The sequence below is a fragment of the Schistocerca piceifrons genome, chromosome 6 (assembly GCF_021461385.2).
Source record: "Schistocerca piceifrons isolate TAMUIC-IGC-003096 chromosome 6, iqSchPice1.1, whole genome shotgun sequence".
Classification (NCBI taxonomy): Eukaryota; Metazoa; Arthropoda; class Insecta; order Orthoptera; family Acrididae; genus Schistocerca; species Schistocerca piceifrons.
The window spans coordinates 35,937,722-35,961,349 of NC_060143.1; the positions used below are offsets into that span (position 1 = coordinate 35,937,722).

Below are 23,628 nucleotides of genomic sequence, written 5' to 3' on the forward strand. Positions count from 1 at the left end.
GCAATTTTGTGGATGTCACTCTGTATAAGGCTTTGTCACCCCACACCAGATCAAGATTTACATTTTGACATCTTTTCCCAAACTGCATATAATTTGCTTTATTTACATTCAATGCCAACCTGTTTGCATTGAACCAAGAGTGGATGTACTTTATCAGCAGTTGTGGGTAGCAATTGCTTTGGTGCACTTATTATCACACTAGTATCATCTGCAAATATTATTGCTTTGGCTGCATCATCTGAGGTGTGAAAATCATTTATATAGACAAGAAACAATATGGGCCCTAGGATGCTGCCTTGTGGTACTCCTATTTGTACAAATTTTTTTTTTTTTTTTTTTTTGTACTGAATTTATTTTGTTGTTGGAGTAAGTTGATGTCAGTCCTACAACCTGTGTTCTGTTTTTTTAGGTATGATTCAAACCATTTTTTTCCTATCCCATGTGTATCCAACACTTCCAATTGTTCTAAACGAATGTCCTGGTTCATAGAGTCAAAAGGTTTGGAGAGGTCTAAATTTACTCCTACTACACTGTAATCTTTCTAGATTTTTGGTTGTTTGTTCAGTGTAGCAGATTACTGCTGTTTCAGTATTTTTACGTGCTTGGAAGCCATGCTGATTTCTGTTTAGTAAATTATGCTCATTTAGATATTTGTTGATTCGGTGCTTCATCAGTTTTTCTAATAATTTTGAAAATGCTGGGAGGAGAGATATTGGGCGCTAGTTTTTTACCTTATACTTGTTGCCGTTTTTAAATAATGGCTTCACTTTTGAAATTTTCAGCCTTTCTGGAAAAGCTCCTTCACTGAATGATAAATTGGCTATGCGTGCAAAGGGCTTTGCGATTTGTGGTGCTGTCCTTGTTATGATAGGCACCTCATCTATGCCAGCCGACATTTTGGGTTCCAAGATTTGTATCACTTTCAACACTTCAGCCTCATTTGTTGGCTCTACCCTCATCCTACAAGCTGTTTTTTTTTTGGATATTCAGGTTTTTCTTCGATTGTAAATTTTAAGCTTAATGAAGTTGTTGCATTTATGAAATAGTTGTTAATATAATTTGGAACCCCCCCCATGAACCATGGACCTTGCCGTTGGTGGGGAGGCTTGCGTGCCTCAGCGATACAGATAGCCGTACCGTAGGTGCAACCACAACGGAGGGGTATCTGTTGAGAGGCCAGACAAACGTGTGGTTCCTGAAGAGGGGCAGCAGCCTTTTCAGTAGTTGCAAGGGCAACAGTCTGGATGATTGACTGATGTGGCCTTGTAACAATAACCAAAACGGCCTTGCTGTGCTGGTACTGCGAACGGCTGAAAGCAAGGGGAAACTACAGCCGTAATTTTTCCCGAGGGCATGCAGCTTTACTGTATGATTACATGATGATGGCGTCCTCTTGGGTAAAATATTCCGGAGGTAAAATAGTCCCCCATTCGGATCTCCGGGCGGGGACTACTCAAGAGGATGTCGTTATCAGGAGAAAGAAAACTGGCATTCTACGGATCGGAGCGTGGAATGTCAGATCCCTTAATCGGACAGGTAGGTTAGAAAATTTAAAAAGGGAAATGGATAGGTTGAAGTTAGATATAGTGGGAATTAGTGAAGTTCGGTGGCAGGAGGAACAAGACTTCTGGTCAGGTGACTACAGGGTTATAAACACAAAATCAAATAGGGGTAATGCAGGAGTAGGTTTAATAATGAATAGGAAAATAGGAATGCGGGTAAGCTACTACAAACAGCATAGTGAACGCATTATTGTGGCCAAGATAGATACGAAGCCCACACCTACTACAGTAGTACAAGTTTATATGCCAACTAGCTCTGCAGATGACGAAGAAATTGAAGAAATGTATGATGAAATAAAAGAAATTATTCAGATTGTGAAGGGAGACGAAAATTTAATAGTCATGGGTGACTGGAATTCGAGTGTAGGAAAAGGGAGAGAAGGAAACATAGTAGGTGAATATGGATTGGGGGACAGAAATGAAAGAGGAAGCCGCCTGGTAGAATTTTGCACAGAGCACAACATAATCATAACTAACACTTGGTTTAAGAATCATGAAAGAAGGTTATATACATGGAAGAACCCTGGAGATACTAAAAGGTATCAGATAGATTATATAATGGTAAGACAGAGATTTAGGAACCAGGTTTTAAATTGTAAGACATTTCCAGGGGCAGATGTGGACTCTGACCACAATCTATTGGTTATGACCTGTAGATTAAAACTGAAGAAACTGCAAAAAGGTGGGAATTTAAGGAGATGGGACCTGGATAAACTAAAAGAACCAGAGGTTGTACAGAGATTCAGGGAGAGCATAAGGGAGCAATTGACAGGAATGGGGGAAATAAATACAGTAGAAGAAGAATGGGTAGCTTTGAGGGATGAAGTAGTGAAGGCAGCAGAGGAACAAGTAGGTAAAAAGACGAGGGCTAGTAGAAATCCTTGGGTAACAGAAGAAATATTGAATTTAATTGATGAAAGGAGAAAATATAAAAATGCAGTAAGTGAAGCAGGCAAAAAGGAATACAAACGTCTCAAAAATGAGATCGACAGGAAGTGCAAAATGGCTAAGCAGGGATGGCTAGAGGACAAATGTAAGGATGTAGAGGCCTATCTCACTAGGGGTAAGATAGATACCGCCTACAGGAAAATTAAAGAGACCTTTGGAGATAAGAGAACGACTTGTATGAATATCAAGAGCTCAGATGGAAACCCAGTTCTAAGCAAAGAAGGGAGAGCAGAAAGGTGGAAGGAGTATATCGAGGGTCTATACAAGGGCGATGTACTTGAGGACAATATTATGGAAATGGAAGAGGATGTAGATGAAGATGAAATGGGAGATATGATACTGCGTGAAGAGTTTGACAGAGCACTGAAAGACCTGAGTCGAAACAACGCCCCCGGAGTAGACAATATTCCATTGGAACTACTGACGGCAGTGGGATAGCCAGTCCTGACAAAACTCTACCATCTGGTGAGCAAGATGTATGAAACAGGCGAAATACCCTCAGACTTCAAGAAGAATATAATAATTCCAATCCCAAAGAAAGCAGGTGTTGACAGATGTGAAAATTACCGAACTATCAGCTTAATAAGTCACAGCTGCAAAATACTAACACGAATTCTTTACAGACGAATGGAAAAACTAGTAGAAGCCAACCTCGGGGAAGATCAGTTTGGATTCCGTAGAAACACTGGAACACGTGAGGCAATACTGACCTTACGACTTATCTTAGAAGAAAGATTAAGGAAAGGCAAACCTACGTTTCTAGCATTTGTAGACTTAGAGAAAGCTTTTGACAATGTTGACTGGAATACTCTCTTTCAAATTCTAAAGGTGGCAGGGGTAAAATACAGGGAGCGAAAGGCTATTTACAATTTGTACAGAAACCAGATGGCAGTTATAAGTGTCGAGGGACATGAAAGGGAAGCAGTGGTTGGGAAAGGAGTGAGACAGGGTTGTAGCCTCTCCCCGATGTTGTTCAATGTGTATATTGAGCAAGCAGTAAAGGAAACAAAAGAAAAATTCGGAGTAGGTATTAAAATTCATGGAGAAGAAATAAAAACTTTGAGGTTCGCCGATGACATTGTAATTCTGTCAGAGACAGCAAAGGACTTGGAAGAGCAGTTGAATGGAATGGACAGTGTCTTGAAAGGAGGATATAAGATGAACATCAACAAAAGCAAAACAAGGATAATGGAATGTAGTCTAATTAAGTCGGGTGATGCTGAGGGAATTAGATTAGGAAATGAGGCACTTAAAGTAGTAAAGGAGTTTTGCTATTTGGGGAGCAAAATAACTGATGATGGTCGAAGTAGAGAGGATATAAAATGTAGGCTGGCAATGGCAAGGAAAGCATTTCTGAAGAAGAGGAATTTGTTAACATCCAGTATTGATTTAAGTGTCAGGAAGTCATTTCTGAAAGTATTCGTATGGAGTGTAGCCATGTATGGAAGTGAAACATGGACGATAAATAGTTTGGACAAGAAGAAAATAGAAGCTTTCGAAATGTGGTGCTACAGAAGAATGCTGAAGATTAGATGGGTAGATCACATAACTAATGAGGAAGTATTGAATAGGATTGGGGAGAAGAGAAGTTTGTGGCACAACTTGACCAGAAGAAGGGATCGGTTGGTAGGACATGTTCTGAGGCATCAAGGGATCACCAATTTAGTATTGGAGGGCAGCGTGGAGGGTAAAAATCGTAGAGGGAGACCAAGAGATGAATACACTAAGCAGATTCAGAAGGATGTAGGTTGCAGTAGGTACTGGGAGATGAAAAAGCTTGCACAGGATAGAGTAGCATGGAGAGCTGCATCAAACCAGTCTCAGGACTGAAGACCACAACAACAACAACATAATTTGGAAAATCTTGTTTATTAATATTGACATTTTTTAAATTTTCTTCCAGTGCCTTATTTTTAAATACTGAAGTTCCCAAATGTGTCACCGAAATAAAATAATAATAGCAGCATTTTGGTTTCTAAGGTCTGGCTTATTGTTATGGCCCTATTTAGCCAATCATCATCCTGTGGCAAGGTGAGGGTGCAGAAGTACCAGGCCTTGTTTCTTGGCACGATTACATTGCGTTAGGGCTCTCAGCCTACTAATTCCAATATTATTTCATGCATGCCAGAATACTTACATGGCAGGACCTTTTACTTGCTGGCAGGGCTTCCAACAATCGAATCCATGGTAAGTAGCCTGCCAAAGCCAAAATAGTTTCCCAATACTTGTAAATAGTGTTACAATCATAGCAGAGCTATGGTCTCAATTACTTGCAGTCTGTTCTATGAGGTGTGCTGAATAGTAATGCCTCCAAGTTTTCTAAGTTTTATAAATAAAACGAAAGTTATTAACACTGTACATCTTTATTCCTTATGACTACATACTTGCAGCCCTCTGCTGCTAGAGAACTTTGAATTGTAGTGTGTAACATGGTAATGTGTAACAAAACTATGTTGATGTGTGAGAAATAGCATGCTGCAGTCTAGTTTCGGGTTCAAAGCAATTGTCCACACATGGAGCACCCTCTCCTTTAGCATGACAATGCACCACATATGAACACTGCAACAACCACAATAATTTGACACCTTGGGTTCAACTGTCCTTGGTCGTCCTCCATACAGTCCTGAAGTGGTTCCATCTGATTTTCATCTGTTTCCAAAACTTAAAGAGCACCTTCAAGGACTTCACTTTGATAATGACAAATTAGTAAAACAAGAGGTGAGGTTGTGGCTTCTCAACGAAGTCAAACATTCTACAGTGACAATATCACAGAACTGGTGTCTCATTGCGACAAATGTGTTCAGGTGTGTGTGTGTGTGTGTGTGTGTGTGTGTGTGTGCGTGTGCGTGTTCAACAGCGAGGTTATCAGCGAAATATGTTCATCATCAGGTGACTATGTTGAGAAATAAATATGTAGACATGTAGAATAAAAATAAATGTTAATAACATCTGTTTCATTTAACAAGCTTTAAGAGTTTTCACATAAACTCAAGCGGCATTACTTTTCAGCATGCCCTTGTTTCTCACAATGTATCCTTGTGTTATCATCCCCATCTTTCTAACATCCTTCCTTTATCTTCCTGTGAATTACATTTTTACTTCCTTTCTTGCTTTTGCTAAAGGTAATGACATCTTTCACTTTTCATTTGTTAGAGCTGATCCCTCTATTTGTTCTGTGCTGTCTATTGTTTAATTGTCTCAGTAATCTAGCTTCTTATTCTGATCCACATGAACACCCATTTCACAATTCTAATGGATTTTCATATCAAGTATTTTAAGTCACCAAACTGATTCTGTTGTCAGCAATCTAGGAAAAGACAGATTGTTACTTACCATAAAAAAGACACATCAAGTTGTAGACAGATGTAATTAAAAGACATTTACATAAAGCTTTTGGCAACAGCCTTCATCATTGAAAGAAAGACACACACCGTTCGACACACCTGCCCAAGATGCCGGAGTTGGCGAACATGTGTGCGTGAGGTATGCTTGCTTCTGAGTGTGAATGGTGTGTGTGTCTCTCTCTTCCACTGATGAAGGCTGTGGCCGAAAGTGTTATGTAAGCATCTTTCAACCGTGCCTGTGTGCAACTTGACGTGTCTTCTTTAAGGTAAGCAGCAATCTGTCTTTTCCTACATTGTTGATATTCCTACCTGAAGTTTCCATTGTTTGTTCTGTTGTCAGATTTTTTTTAGTAGCAAAAGTGCAAAAGAAAGGGAAGCTGTTGGAAAGGAATATAGAGAATCATTGAAAGACTTTATTGCTATGCAGAAAGAAGTTTGATTTTACATAAATTTGGATTAAACTATTAAAATATCAAGCATCTTGGTAAAATCTTTGAATGAGTTGTTATTCTGTACATTACACTGATATACATAAAGGGCTAAAATAAAAGGGACAAAACCAAAATTTGTAGTGATTTTAAGTAAACATCCTGTCCTTGAGTTTTTAAATGCTTTTTGACCCTTTCACTGCCATGATGTGCTCTCTACATTCTGTGTTGAGCAAGCTTTTGTCATGGCTGTGCTGTGCACCAACTGCTGGCACCTGTGCTGAGAGAGAGCATTCCAGCCATTATGAAATACACATGATCAAATTTTTCAAAAACTATTGGGTGAAAAAATTTGATTTTTGCGCATCTTACAGTCTGATATCTTCACTTTAAGAAGAACTGAATTTCTTGTGTTTCCATCAAACTTACTGCACTACTTCAAATTAAATTAAACACTGCACAAACTTTTAAAGATTTTGCAAAGGTGAAACTCACTGTTTAAACTTTGTATATGCTTTCCTTTACCTCATACAATGCGGTGAGTAACATGTAGGTAAGATATCAAGCTTTCATTTAAAACTGAGAGCATAATGATATCTCATTTAATTCTCAAATTACTTGATTTTACACACAAAGAATTGCTACGCCTGATGCATCCATTCGTGAACATGTGGCCATAACAATTGTCATATCTCAAATGATTCACGATATCAAAACGAAGTTTTTTTTTGCAGATGATAGCATGCAATGAGGCAAATATGTTGTATGACAAATACTCAAACTTTTGTAATCACTGAAATATGGAAGAAACTCTTCCGCAGTAGTGAGAGGTTTGCGAATCAGGATGCATGCAGATTGCCATAGCACTGTAGGAAAAACCTAAGTGTTGCACCTGGGTAACAGCATTACAGAACATGTATACACGCCGATAGCAGTGAGAGGGTTAAGCATCAAATGGAATGTTGCAGGAATATGAATACAGTCTTCTAATGACTCAGTTACTAAAAAAACTTATTACATTAAAAAGACAAGATAAACAGTTGTCAAAGCTGTAAAAAGGTGTAACACACATCATCATAAAGCACTAAAAAAAAACTTTTCACATATCAAGAATGCACCAGTGATCAAATTGTTGGTAACACTTGATATTTTCAGATTACATGAGTGGCAGAGGCTCTTACACAGTTGCACTCTATTTTACACTGACTTTGAGGAGATTATCTACTCAAAGCATTTTATGTCTTAATAAAATTTGATTGTTATTTATGCTACACTTTTAATTTCCATACTCAGCACAGTTTCTGTCAGCATCTGGATGTCTCTTAGCATTGCATACAACATAAACACAACTTAGATAAAGTGTTAGATATTTTATGCACTTCTGGCAACTATGATGATAAAATTTGCAGGGTGATACAATAAATGAAAATAAGGAAAGTCAACCTCTCTCTCACTTGGTGAGTGGCATACAACCTATCTACCATTTGAGAAAACTTGCTAGATCTTAGCTAGTCATTCAAGGCCGACATTTTTTGTGTATTTTGCGACTCATAATCTGGAATTATACTTTGTCTGCAACACTAGACAGACAATCAAATTCAACATGACGTAAAAACTGCCCTCTATTTACCTGATTTTTAATTGAGGCCAACAACAGTATGATGATGAAGTCAGAATTAAACATTTCCATTTAATTACTTTTAAAACACAATCATCTGTACATTGGCTAGTTTGACATAGCCAAGACACTTTAATGTATGGCTATCAATGAATAGTAAGCATACATTAGAATTTGGAACTGTGCTATACTAAGAGGATTACATGAATACTAATCTGCCCATTAACTTCACTAACATTTTTAAAATCATCATGAGTTCAGCACATCAAACAACAATTAAATATTTAGTTGACAAAAAATATATGCCACTGAAATACTATAAAAATATAGATCACCAGCAAAGAAATGACTGAATATAGTCTTATCCTACTTCTGAATTGAAAGTAAACAGCAGAAGACTGTAGATGGAAATATGGTGTTTTCCTTCATTGTAGTTTTGTCATTACAGATATGCATTTCTTGATGGCCTGCCTATTGACTTCTCTGGAAAATTTGAGAGAATGCAGTGTGTATATTAGAAGATAAATCACAAGCACATCCCAATGAAATTCGTTATTTATCATCAATCATTAATCTTCTTTAGACTGAATTGATCAAAATGTAAATCAGAGCTGACCCTCACTTGGGTCAATTAATGAAACTAATGATGGGAGTTTTCTCAACTGTCTATCAGCATTTCAAATAGAACTGTTATTAGAGTCAATCGAAGGAGAATCAACACACTTATTACAAACTACATTAACTATATACAGTGTACAAAACACAACTACACACACTGCACTGAACACATTAGTGGAAGATTTTACTGATTAGGGAAAGAATCACAAACAACATAATTTCATAATTCAGAACAACAATTGATACTTCATTTAATTTTGTTTGTGAACAATTTTGAAATTTTCATGCAATTGTTTAACATTCAATGACAGGTGATGATTAGCGTAGCATAACAACATACAGCACCAAACCAGACAGACAACAAAAAAGAGGGAAACACTTATTTTTAAAAGAAGTGTTCAAACCTTGTAGCTTCTCTCTTTCATTACTTTTTTGTATGTCTCTTCCGACATAACATTTTAATGATTTTTTTCTTCTCGTTGGTTTCAGCAAATTTCATTGACTTTTTTCTTCTATTGAAAACACTAGATGATAGGGTCTAGCTCCGAGTGTGATTATGTCTTCAGCAAAGTCATTACCAAATGATATAATTTAATTCAAACTCTTTTTGGATCAGCTATCTTTGTATTCAATTGAATTTTGCTTATAATACACACATTGCTGTATTTCATAGACTGTGATGGACATCCTATTCAATTTAAGACCTTTATATTTTTCCCCCATCCTGACAACAGCAGTCCTCTCATTCTGGGGTCTGAGTAACCTGCCCTCTCTCTTAGTTATCCTGAACATTTCCTTCTCTACGACCCAACGAAGAAACTATTGGTTCTAAAAGGCTGTGTAGTGTACATGTGTGTCTGTAAGCATTAATTAAATTTCTGCTCCTGAAGATAATTACTGGCCAGAAAATACACCTCAACTTTAGGATTTGTATAACATTTGCTGTGTATGGTCACCTGGGAAACACTGGCTATATTTTCATGTAGACCAGAATAACATACAACTGAAGCATTTGACTCCAAATGGTTAGGTAAATATTTTTATTACAAAAATCTAAGTTTTGATTGAATTTACAACCTTTTTACTGATCTTTATTCAAATGTCTTAACAGTTTAAACTAGCATTTCTTAGTCATGAAAACGTTTTGACATTTGCAACTAAAAGGAACAGATGAAATAGAGGTTAATACATTTGGCAAGATGGAGGCACAGTAATTAAAAAGAAGAAAAACAAGGAACTAACTAAGTAATCATAATTCTAGAATAGCTAGAATGTAACATTTTTTAAATGCCAGTATAGTAAAAAAGAAAATTATTCAAACCTCTCCTAAGGTGACTTCACATGCCATTAAGAAGTGGGTACTACTATGTATCATGGTACACAGGCTTTAGCAGATCTCCAGAAATGAATTGTTGTAAGTAGTTGTGGTGTAAATGGCTAAACAGATGAGCTGTCACTGGTTCTGTAACTAGATATTTTGTCCCTCCTTTTTTATAATGTACAGGAACATGGCAAAAAGAGCTCATTGCTGAATTCATGTAACAAATAATGAGTTGTTCGGTCAGAATTACATGGGTGTAAAGTCTGAAATGAGGCTTATGAAGCTATTAATGGCACAGTAAGTGTTCACATAGGAAACAAAAACCTTAATCTCAGGCAGAGGGACACAAGGACAGTACGTGCTACGTAGCTGTGACAGTAGATAACAATAATAATGACCAGCACTCTTAAAATTTGAAACTCTCTTAACTGACAGGGTGGAAGTCAGGTTCCACTTATTAAAGGTAAAGATAGAGTTAGCAGTACCTGTTAGATTTTTATAAGAAATTACTGAAATGCAGACAATTATTGCTGGAGATAAAAATTAACCCCAATGCGACTGGAAAAAATTTCTCTTTTATATTGTTTGGCATCCAGTGCAGCTTTGCAGCTACTTCACTTAACATTTTTTTCTTCAATTATCTCAAAACTGCATCTATTAGTAGTTCATACAAATTTCTGCTCCCTAATAATACAAATGGGTACTCATTTCACAGTGCTTAGCACATCTTAATACCTTCCTGTGGAGTTTATAACATATATTGATTCATTATTCACAACCCTACACATTCCCTGGAAGAACATAAATATATGTGACATGCAGAACAACCAGTCTACAAACACTTTTGGTAAATTTCTGATTAGTTGTCATACTGGCAAAAAGATTACCAGTTACAGAAAATATTGTATTATTGTATTTTAATAAGTGGAACATAATTTTCAATAAAAGTATATAAAAGTGTCTTTATGTATAACTTTCTGTACAATAACATTTTCACTGAAATATATATGCAGTATGATGCCTATGACAAGACTGTTTTCCTTTAATTAAATGCATATCAAACTAACATTAATTTCAGGTACCAGAGAAAGCTTAAAGTGCAGGCACGAAGCATACATCACATAAAACAACAAAGTATTTTGGCAGTAGGATCTGCTTCTTTTCATAAATCACATTATAAATGCAACTTTGGAATCACTTTCATTGAACTGAAACTTTTACACTACATTATTTTTTTGTTATAAATAATATAAATTGTGATGTATTTATATCAATAATTAAAGGATTAGCAAAAAAATTACAAAATGTCTAAAAACATCTGTAACATTTAAATATACAAATATAAAAGCTAGACTATCCCTTCATTATCATTTACTGAGTAGAATATAAAAATCACATTACAAACAACACATCATAAAATTGTTCATCCATTACTCAACAATAAAAATTTAAGTACCAACATTCAGTACCACAACACACATTTACAATATACACTATGGAAAGCTTTAACTTCACAATGCCTCAACTACGTATGAAAAATGACAGAATTCAATTCCATCATAAACATAAAATAAAAAGGACTCTTTACTGACCAACTGACAACTTGAAAAGCAATACCAAATTGCTTTTTCATGTAAAAACCTAGCTGCTACATGTTTTTCATAAACTTTCACTATTTCAGTAGCAAAATATATTTCAGATCTGTTCCTCTTCTTGCAATGAAGATATGAAATTCTGAAATATGTTAATAAATATAAATATATTGGCAATAATAGATATGTGACCACAAAAAGTTTACTGCCTCTGTTCTTTAGAATACAACTTTATACAAAATAGCCATGAGAATATAGATCTTTGTTGAAAACCTTTACATTCTATAACATTAGAAGCAGTTTTATACATTTACATAAAACTATTAGTAATCTGAAGTAAATATGAAATTGAATGTGATTATACTTCCTCAGAGTAAAACATACAAAAAGGAACTTATAAAGAAATTCACAGTGCTGGCTTCTCTTGACATAAGCCACTTATCTTTTTAATAAATTAACTGCTTAAAGCCTGTAAAGTTACAACAGTATTTTTATGCACTTTACCTTATTAATAAAAATAATAAATAACTTGCAACTCAAACAACAAGATTGTTCCATTGACCTTCACGATGTCTAATACCATTTTCACCAGATCCTCCTTTTCTCTCAGCTTCCAAGAATTCCCCTGAACTGACTTGACTCAAGCGAGCACGAGCTCTCATTGCCTCCTGTTTAATGATGATTTCATTTGTCAAATATGCTTCACGTCTTATTTCATCCCGCAGTTTCCGAGACATGTCAGGTATACACCACTCCACTGCAGCCATCACAACTCCCACAACATTCTGAAAGTGAAATTTTCAGTGAGGATTTTTTAAGACAAACATTTTTTGAGGTACACATAATCTGTAATTACGCTTAGAATTAAATCAAAATACTGCCTCGAAGGTGCATAACATGGAGATTTAATGATTTAAGTCTGGTGAGAGAACAAAATCGAACTACTGTATGAGCTGCAACATTTTCGTAAATTTTGCATTTACGCAGTCCTTGGAATTTCATGCATTTCAGCACTGACTAATGCTTTTATTATATGCTAATATGTCCACAAAAACATTTAACAGCAATTTCCTTCTATGAAAAATAATAATTTTCATTGAACATAGACCACCAGTACCACAATAAATAAAATTCTCCTACACGTGTGACCTTACTATGAAGTAAATAAAACTAACAATGTTTTGACTACTGTTGCATGCAGCTTTCATCAGGTAACAAAATTCACCAAAAACCAAGTTGCATGAGAGTGTGAATTGAAATGTATGGTACCTTATGTAACATTTAAAGCTATTAGATCATTATTTCAGTCACATTACATGTCTGAATAACAGCATACAAAGGGATCCTCACTTTCATATTGCTAATGTCCTTGCAGCTATGTACAAGAATCCACTTAAAATGTGATACATACGCAGAAGGTAACACACTTTATGAATTACATGTTTCTTACAAATACAAGTGGCAGTTATTACCACAAAATAATATTCAATAATTTTTACTTCAAGCAAATCCAAAGCTTGATATTTAAAAATTATAAATTACCTGAAAAACAACTATAAATGCCAGTCTTGCTGCCAGAACATGCCAGTAAATGGGTGGCCGCTTATATGGATGAGGGTCCCAGGGAGGATTGCGATATTCTAAGTACCTAGAAAGAGTTACGCACATAAGAAATCACATACAACTTTATAGCACAGTGTAAAATATTTTAGCACACTTACCTGCACATTGTGACATTTTCTGGATGGCGGGGTGCGTAGTGTGATGGAAAATCTGATGTATTGAAATATGCTAGCGAATGATTCAGGAAACCCTCATCTGTATGGTTTGGGTTGACGACTGACATATACACTAAACGTGGAATGAAATTTGAGGAAAATGCAATAATAAATGCCTGAAAAAAGAAGGTGACAATGAAGCAATGAATGTTGTCTCATAATACCATTTTTTTCCCTATAACTTACACTTTTGGATAAACTACTTACATTTGTCACAACAGCTAGTCTTCCAATTATATCAAGTATGCGAAACCATACTCCTATATCTTTAACTCTGTGAGGCACAGGACGCCTATAAAATTTGAGGAACTTCTTTGCATCCAGTCTCATTTCGAGCACATTATTGAGAAGCGCAAAGAATGGAGCCAGTGGAAAGGCCGCGACAAAAATTGTAACAAATCCATACTGTAAAACTAGGAACATTCAAATTACATTAACCTTGCACTTTTAATTAATAAAATAGAAACAAACATAGCTCACAATGTTCTTTAAATATATACCTACCCATTTCCAGATATTCTGGAAAAAGTCCTCTCGGACCCCAGTCCAAAAGCCTATAATCTTGGGCCCAGCGAGTGCTGCTCACAGCTTTTGCATCATCTTCTTTTCCAAGTCCAGTTAGCAGTTTGAAAGTATTGTACCATTTCTGTAGCAGTCTACACATAAAATAATAAGTTACAAGATAAGGACGGGAGAATTTTTAAATCAAAATAACAGACTAACAAATTAATGAGATTGTAGTTGGCAAACCAATGTACATACCACATTTCTCATTAATCTATTATTCAGGTCGCACTTTTCAATCCACTGATTACAACAGTACAGTTAGTTTCACTGGAAACCGTGTTAATGAATAGCATCTGATAATTGAAATTGTTACTACAGCATGCAATTGTAAAAGTAGTATCAGCTAATTAGCAGATTTGAGAGTACTGGCACCACTCATTAGAAATCCAGCATTTCATTGTTTTCAGTAATGTCTTTCAGTGCCCTGAAAACTAATGAATCTATCTGTAGCTAAGTTCAAACACAAAAAATTACTTTTCCCATTTGAACCAGTATGCCTTTATGTTTCAGGATTTGAGTTTATAATTTTGTTGCCCTACATTTTTCTGAACCAGATACCATCCTGCATTATTCAATTAAGCCCTCAAATTAAAGAACTGACTAAATTATTATAATTTCCAATATAGCAACTTTACTCAAACAGGTAATCAACCACAGAGGCATACAGTGTAATCAAACAGTACTGAGAATGTTCATAATTTGCCAGTTAACTATCTTTTAGCTAAACCAAATCATTACTGGAACTAACAGGTCATGTACATTATTTAAGTCTCACCCTGAAGTTTTACAGGCTATAATATAATACTCAAGATTATGAAATAACACTATGACAATCTATAAGTACTGCTCCCCTCCCAAAAATCTTCAGTATGCAACTGACACTCAGCATATTAAGATCTATGCATAACAAGTCCACGACTCAGTGCTGAGAGCATATGAGTAACATCTCCATGAAACTTCACAGCTAACATCTGACAAGATAAGATCCATGTACAACGTTCCTACCTAAGTCTTAGGTTGGTTGGTTGTTTTTGGGGAAGGGGAAGGAGACCAGACAGCGGGGTCATCGGTCTCATCGTATTAGGGAAGGACGGGGAAGGAATTCGGCCGTGCCCTTTGAAAGGAACCATCCCGGCATTTGCCAGGAGAGATTTAGGAAAATCACGGAAAATCTAAATCAGGATGACCGGACGCGGGATTGAACCGTCGTCCTCCCGAATGCGAGTCCAGTGTCTAACCACTGCGCCACCTCGCTCGGTCACGTCAGTCTTACACTCAATTAATGTCTATTGATAGTCTGCGCACTGCTATTATCAAACTACCATCTTGATGAAAGTGCAGTTACAATTATGGTCACACTGATCACATTAACAGTTTTGGGGGTAATTACATTAATGAAAATAAGTGACTCCCTGGGTACAGTTATGTTTATAACTAACTGCATACAGTTAGTGTTTCACGAACTTTTGAATTTTAAATGACAGGACATGTTAGGGCAACAGATAACGAAGTGTTGTATTAATTATAATAAACTGAGATTTGAAATATGATTTCATTAACAGTCACTAAATAGTGAACTGCTAGTGGACTATTACGATCGCATGTTACAAGGGAATTCAGTGAACTGTAAAGTAATGTTACATACAGGTGTACCAGGGGGCCTCACAAACTGGGGCTGTGTGGGAGAGGAGGCATGGGGTGTGTGTAATGAATATGAAAAAGCAGCTGTAACCATAGTGTACCGATTTTTAAGACTTAAAATTATCACTAAAAGTCATGAAAATGACATAAAAATTACATATTATTATATAAATATTATATAATTATGTATAATACAGGGGTTGGACACCTTTCCATGAGACACTGCCTTATCGTAGACACCTTCAGTGCCGGGCGGGAGGCTTTGCAAGCTTTCATGAGGTCGAGAGATGTACCGGTGGTAGTGTAGCTACTGGCACAGTCACCCAAACCAGAGTGGTCTCGAGTGAGGAGCCAGACAAGTGTGTCCCACACCATAGAGTAGGGGAACTCTATAGGCTAGGTCATCAACCCCTCTAAGGGAGCTAACCCCAAAATGAAAGCCCGGTCTTCCAGGCTGGGGGTTGATCACAGTGTTGTAAAAAATCTATTATTGCAAATAATTCAACGAGGAATGCCGGACTGCCACGAAGAAGACAAACTGTGCAAGGAAACAGGAATACGGATTTACCAGTGCTTAAATTCAGAACATTGAAATTGTGTACACTGTTGCAAACAGGAGCAATGAATAGTGTCACAGAAGAGGTGCTAAGGCATGGAATGGGAGTTGTTGCACTGCTGGAAATCAGGTGGAAGGTAAGAGCAGACGAGAGATTTATAAGGAGAAATTCTCCCTGCGGTTCTAGGCGCTACAGTCTGGAACCGAGCCACTGCTACGGTCGCAGGTTCGAATCCTGCCTCGGGCATGGATGTGTGTGATGTCCTTAGGATAGTTAGGTTTAATTAGTTCTAAGTTCTAGGCGACTGATGACCTCAGAAGTTAAGTCGCATAGTGCTCAGAGCCATTTGAACCTTTGATAGAGCACAAATGCTAAATGATTTGCTGCTGCTTGGTATACCATCGAAGTATGTCTCACTTATTCAAGCAACATTGGCTGGTTCCAAGGCTGCTGTGCAAGTGGATAGAGAACTAAGCAATTGGTTTAGCATTAGTGAAGAAGTCGGACAAGGGGACACACACACTACAATGCTTTTTAATCTGACTCAAAGCAGCCATGTGGAAGCTTCAGATATCTGGTTATGAAGGCACAAAATTGATTCAGACATGCACATATGCTGATGATGTAGCAATTATTAGTAGAAGAAGGGTATCACTAGAGAGGACAATATGCAAGCTGAAAGAAGCCAGAGAAGCTAAAGGCATTTCTATGAATGAAACAAAGACTAAGTACACGCATTTCACTGGGAAGGAAAATAGTAACTTGGATAGACTAGCAGCAGACGGTTTCAATTTTGAACACACACAAAACGTTTACTATTTGGGCTCTAATATTAACAGCACAAATTCCATGTCAACTGAAATAAAACTGCGCATCCTAAGTGCTAATGCTTCCACACATTTAAGAAATTGTTGGCTTCTAGATTATTAAATAGGCAGATGAAGCTGCAACTATATAAGATCATGATCAGGCCAGTTGTAATCAACAGATGCGAAACATGGACACTAACAAGTGTTGATGAGCAGAAGCTCAGGATATCTGAACATAGAGTGCTGCGCAAGGTCTAAGGGGCAATTCAGGATATTAATGGTTTCTGGAGATCTAGGACAAATACTGAGCTTGGCCACCTCATAGAAGGAGCTGACATTGTAAGAACTATAAAAAATAGAATAATAGCCTGGCTTGGACATGTCTTCAGGATGGGTACTGGAAGGACAACTAAAAAGATTTTTGAATGGAGGCCAACTGGAAGAAGACAGAGGAAGGCCACAAAAATGGTGGATAGATTATGTGGAAGAAGATATAAAATCTCTCAGAGTCTGAGGATGGCAAAGAACTATGCTGGAGAGGGCAGAATGGAGGAGACTTGTTGATGAAGTTAAAACTCACAAAGGGCTGTAATGCTGTGAGAAGAAGAAGACAGATTGGACAAAAATATTGAAACACTATGAGAAATGCAAGCTTGAATTTAAATGTAGATGCTAGCTAAGCCTGCAGCCTCATGAATGGCATCTGTGCAATATCCTCAATAAGATGCAAGTGTCAACTATGATTGGAACACTATTCTTTATAATTGTCAGTGCATTATATTGGAGCTAAATGAATTCATATGTGGGCAAATTGGTGGTGCAGTTATGGTGGTTGCCTCCATAATGAAGGTAGCTAAAGTTTTTGGTGTTTCGAGAGGCACCATATCAAAGATTTGTATCACAATGAGGGAAAGTGGAAAATCATCATCTGCTAAGTCACAATGTGTCAAGTGGTTGTGACAGACTGTCACTGAAGAGAACACAGATGAAAAATAAGAGAATCACAGCTGCAAAAGTCTCTGCAGAGTGAAATGTTGCACTCTTAAACTCTCTCAGAACCAAACAACACAAAGGGAGCTACATAAGAAGAGAACTGCAATGCGAGTTAGAATTCCCAAACCAATCATCAGTGATGTAGGTGCCTGTAACTGGAAAATGTGGTGCTGAAACCATAAGACATGAACTATGGAACAATCTAAGAAACTCATTTGGTCAGATGAGTCTCGTTGCACACCGTTTCCAATTTCTGGCCAAGTTTATGTGCCAAGAGTGAAATGTGCTGGGGATTTGATAATGATTTAGCAGCCATATTGTGGGATTCCATGGCCCCTGGGTTACTCTGCAAGGTCGCCGTATTGCCAAGGATTATGAGACCATTTTGGTAGATCAGGTCCATCCATTGGTAGAATGTTTGTTCCCCAATGGGGATGCTATGTTTAAAGATGACAGAGCTCCTATACTCAGAGCTTGCATGGTCAAGGACTAGTTTTGTGATCATGGTGCTGAAATGTTGCATCTCCCATGGTCACTGTAGTCACCAGATCACAATACTATTGACCCTTTCTGGTCTACTTTGGAAAGGAGGTTGCGTGATTGCTGTCCACCTCTATCATTCTTACCTGAACCTGTCACTATTTTGAATGAAAAATGTTACAAGATTCTCTTGAAAACAATACAGGATGTGTATTTATCGATAGCGAGAGGAGTGGAAGCTTTTTTGAATGCCAATACGTATTATTTGCTACGGCATATTATGCATGGTAATTAGTTGTGATTTTAGCGTTTCCATAGTTTGGTCCACCACCTGTATATATAAAGCGAGTAATGAAAAACTATATACAGGTTGGATCTAAAGTTTGAAGAAAGGACAATTAATGTAAAGTCACTATGGTTTTCTTTAAGAAATCTAGTTCTTCAGAGATATATGACAATTGCTGTGTGACCAGCTCAGAGCTATTGGGGTGTATGGCAGTCAGCATGCAGAGATTCTCAGAAATGAGGGCTTGATTGCTGTCATGCAACAGAGTTGGAAAATCTTTCAGTGCCAGCTGAAACAACTGGAGCATCAAAATGTCTGAGTGGGGTGAAAACAAAACTCCCTAGAAATTACACAACAGATTTCTGTCCAAATATTCATAGTGAAACAAAGAGTGGGGAGGGGTAAATGGGGTATTAAAAGTGATCAACTTGAGGCCTATGTTTGCAGAAAAAGACAAATACCAATTGATATTTAAATACATTACATTCCATGCTTTCTAAATAATACTTGAAAATAAGGAAAGTCAAAAATTTTGTGAAATAATGTGTCTAAAAGTAAGAAACAACATGGAGTAGAGGAGCATTTGACATGCCACTAAATGACACTCAAAATCACATGCAGCAAATGAGTTGCCAATTGAGAATTTTAAGTCCACTGTTTAACTTAGACTCTTATAATTTTAAGGAGTACAAGAGGATATTTTTGGTAGATTGTGCAGACCATGTAGTCTGCTCTTGTGTGGCCCTGACATCTCTCTCATCATGTGTACCCAACGGCGCATAAAAAGTTCCAACAGTTTTTCAGTCTCAAACATTTTTCAATAGAGAATCCCTAAATATTTGGAAAGAGACTGTGTGTGGCCAAGAAGTAATGTCTCTCTTATAAGTGATGTCAACACCATTGTTTTTGTTTACTCATTCTCCTGATAAAAAAGTGCATATAAAAAAAATTAAGCCAGAACCATAAATTATTGAGCAGTTCCCTTCAAACACGGGAAGAGTTGATTGAAGTTCATAAGCAGCTGGAAATTGCCCTGATTACTGTCGAACAATTAGCAGTTGTTGTGAATCACTGTGTTGGAAGAGCTACTGAGAGTCGTGTACCTGTGATACCTGTACCAGAGGTACCTTAAGTACTATCCCATCCCGTGGATCCTGTCTCCTCTGCAGACAGTACAGGATCTGTCATTACCCGTCCACCTGACTGCGAGTGGCATGTCAATGGTCGATCTAGGCATCCTGTATACGGTGGACAGGGGCGAGGGAGCACTCAGGGTGTAGTACTGATCCCCCAGTCAACAAGTTTAAGTTGCTATCTTCCATTGAAACAGAAACTGAGCCAGTGGCACTCACTTCACCTGTTTTGGGGGAACTTGTTTTGTCCAGTCTCAGGAGGTGGCAAACGCAACAGGGTAGGGGTCTATTAATTGTTGGCAGTTCAAATGTATGGCAAATGATGGTAACTCTTAGGGAAATGGCAACAAAGGACAGGAAAGGACACCAGTTGCACTCAACGTGTCTGCCTGGGGTCCTCATTCAAAATGTTGAAGGGGCTATTCCAGCAGCCACTGAGGGAATAGGGTGCAATCAACAGGAGATTGTGGTGCACATTCAAACATATGATGCCTGTTATCTGGGCTCTGATGCCACTCTAGAGTCATTCCAGTGACTGGAAGAGAAGGTTGGGAAGAGGAACCTTGTGCATGGAGTTTCAACAAAGTTCACAATTTCCAGCTCTATCCCCAGCACTGAACATGGCCCTTTGGTTCTGAGGAGAGTGGAAGGTTCTGTGACATGTGGATTGTATGTAAGGCAATAGTATTTAAAAGCTGAAGAGCAGAAGATTTCACGGTCTACATAATTCTCCAGACAAATGTCCTATAATACTCTTCAAAATTCTAAGATTATAAGTTAAATACTTAAATTCTCATCCGCTGTACATTCTTTCAACCATCATTCAAAGGCATGTGAAATGTTTCTCTAAGCTATTTGATTTCTTCTTTATGCAAATCCTTTTAAACACACTTGAATGTTCTCTTTTTCAATTTTTTTTATCCTTCAGTTTCAACAATTAACCTAAAAATTAGCACACTAATACTGATATTTCACAAATTAATATTACATTGGTACAATGTCGATAATTTAGTTTCAGGACTCATATCTGATACAAGTTGTTACCAACGTATGAATACATTCTTGAGCAACACTGCTGTGTTTTTCCTAGAGGAATGGGAAAATGTGAAATCTGGGCTTTCAGAAATAGGTTTTACCACAATTATGCTGTTACCTTGTTTATGTTTATGATTTTGACCGGTTATTAAATTGCGCTGTAGAAACTAATAGGAGAAAATAATGAGCACACAACAGTGTCTTCATAATTTATAAATCAAATGTATGGGGGGAAAGGTTTTGCCCCTACTGTTAGGAAAACCTGTGAGTGCCCCTGACGAAAGAATAGACTGTGTGAAAAGCTATCACTGAGTGGTTTTTATGACATCGAGAAGTAAGGGTGTGTTACTTGGATGTATAAGAAACTGTTTTGGATGAAAATTAGCTGGGCAGTTTTTGATAAATTTAGCGGTAGAACAACACATAAACAACTTCCAATTGATAGAAACTGATCATCTCTCCAATGAAAATGTTTCATTTGAAAGAATTTAGAATCATGAAAAATTTAAAACAAGTGTGTTGTGTTCATCACTGAACATCACCAACGAAAGCTATTTCAGATTATGAGGCTTCAATTGTGCAGGTGCCGTCGATGAATTTCAATCTATAACCCAGAAACTAAAGTTACTAGATCAAGAGTAAGTAGTGGAGTGAAACTATCTCCTACAATTTGAGGTTTTGTAATATTCTTTAAAAATAATCAGAAGCAAAATAAAACATTTATTGGACTTTAATTTCTAAGACAACTTCATTTGCAGCTGATTGTAATATGGTACACTAAGGGGGGGGGGGGGGGGAGGGGATAGTTTAAGGACATTCTCATGAATCAAAAATGTGAGTTATAACATCTCTCAATGTCGCCTGTATTAGCTGTGACTGCTACCAGTTCATGAATAGGCTTTCAACTAGTGGGAATATACTTTTCTCTATGTTACCGTTAGAAATATTAGTTTGTTTCACCTATTCACTACAGTAAATTAGTTTAAATACCCAATTACAGTGTAAGTTTGTAATTCTAAAACATAATCTAATGCCATGATTAATTATAGATACAAAATAATATATTAAAGTAGATATTATGTCAGATGTCAATATCATTTAGGGCTTGAAAATGAAGTAATTAACTGGGAATAAGTTAACAGTTAATACTATTTGATGAACATATCCTATTTACGATACTCTGCTGTCAGTATGATACTCACGGTATGACCATTTCCAGTATGCTATTCATTGCTTGCTTTCCAACCATTATAATAGCTAGCTGTATACACAATTCCATAAGACAACCACCTGGACTGCACTGCAATTAAGAGATGTTTAAACTAAAAAACAATCAAAACTACAACAAATCATAATTTGAAATGCACAAAAAAGATTGAATACAATATGTCATTCCAGTTTCATATTCTGTAGATTTGTTTAGTTTTGTGTGGATGATACAAGGTTGTAATCTCAATTTCCCCGTACTAAACTCCTTATCATGCCAACATGGCTGTTGCTGGTGATGATGGATCATGAGAGCTGGGAGAGGTGGTACCTTTCACTGATGAGGTATATGTCCTTAGACACTGATTCTTAATAATCCCAGGGGCAAATGAAGCACAGTACACACTTACAGTGTGTGTCAGCCTTGCCTTGCCAAGATTATTGTGAAGCATGGAGAGCCATGGCCTGTTTGAGGTAGTTGTGCCAAACAAAGCACCATAGATCTAGAGTAAGAAACCATGACGACACATTCCCAGTCACAAGGTGACAGTAATTATTCATAGGAGATGAATGGCTGCAGGGTAGTCAACCATAAACAATGCCTTGAACATACCTGGCAACATCTAATTGTAAATGGCCTTACTACAGTGGCATGGAAGTACGCAGCAGTCAGAAATTTAGTCCTTGACCACTCACAGGTCTCAGATGGTGGAAACTAAAAAGTTACACCCCCCCCCCCCCCACACACACACACACATCTCAAGTGGTCAGCATCAAGAGTATGCAGGCAGCCACAGCAAATCATACAATGGAGGAAGCTTCACGAGGCTCTTGACTAACTTACACCCCAGTGGAATTTCTGAGAACACATAGAAAATGAACAAATAACAACTGCCATGAACAAAGAAGTACTATACGTCTATTTTATAGTTACCAGTTGAGGAAAATAATTGGATAAAGGCAGCAGTTATTTTCAGTTCAAGAATTCTCTGTTGGAGGACAATCAGCTGAGAACCATTATAAGAACTGATATGATTCCCAGAGCTAGATAAAATGCCACTACATGTAAAATGGAATGAACACTGCAATCAGTGTAAGGAACAGAGAATGAAGAAATAAATACATTGGCCCAAATAACTATGCCTGAATCTTATGAAACAGATCTGGGGTCTTAGAAAAAACTTGCATTGTGAAATTACTACAGCAATTATTGTATGCAATTGAAGAAACAGATGTAATAAGAAAGATAATATATCTACTAAAAAAAAAAAAAACTTGAGAAAGCTATGAATTTACAAGGAGGCAGAATGGCTTATCTTCAGTAGGTGAAATTCTCAGTACTATTGGATGAGACACACACTTTCTAATGAAAAATATCCTGACACTTGCTAGTAGACATTAATAGAGGGTGTACCCATCCTTCGTCTTTATGACAGCTTGAACTCTGCTGGGGCACGATCAGCGAGCTGTCTGAATGTCTGTGGTGGCAAAATGGCAGCCCAATCCTCCTGAAGATCTGAAACCACAGAAGGTAGTGATGATGGACAGTGGGTCTGGAGTGAAGTTGAGTCATTCCAAAGATGTTCCACTGGGTTCATGTCAAGACTCTGGGAAGGCCATCCCCATTTCATGTTATTGTCCATGAACCATTGCCTTTCAGATGCTACTTTATGACAGGGTACATAATCATGTTGATACAATCATCATTTCCA

General features: G+C 37.2%; 1 protein-coding gene across 3 annotated transcripts in view; it reads right to left on the reverse strand.

Annotated features, from left to right (window-relative positions):
* Positions 1–6,253: 6,253 nt before the first annotated feature.
* Positions 6,254–23,628, reverse strand: part of LOC124802977 (anoctamin-1-like) — a 265,666-nt gene continuing 248,291 nt past the window's right edge. For all 3 annotated transcript variants that reach the window (XM_047264075.1, XM_047264076.1, XM_047264077.1), the window contains 6 exons: positions 21,913–22,010; positions 13,714–13,865; positions 13,417–13,622; positions 13,153–13,325; positions 12,974–13,079; positions 6,254–12,216 (listed from right to left, as the gene is read on the reverse strand). In XM_047264075.1, the coding sequence (XP_047120031.1) occupies positions 11,968–12,216; positions 12,974–13,079; positions 13,153–13,325; positions 13,417–13,622; positions 13,714–13,865; positions 21,913–22,010 (984 nt within the window). In that variant the 3' untranslated portion in view covers positions 6,254–11,967. The remainder of the gene's footprint in view (positions 12,217–12,973; positions 13,080–13,152; positions 13,326–13,416; positions 13,623–13,713; positions 13,866–21,912; positions 22,011–23,628) is intronic.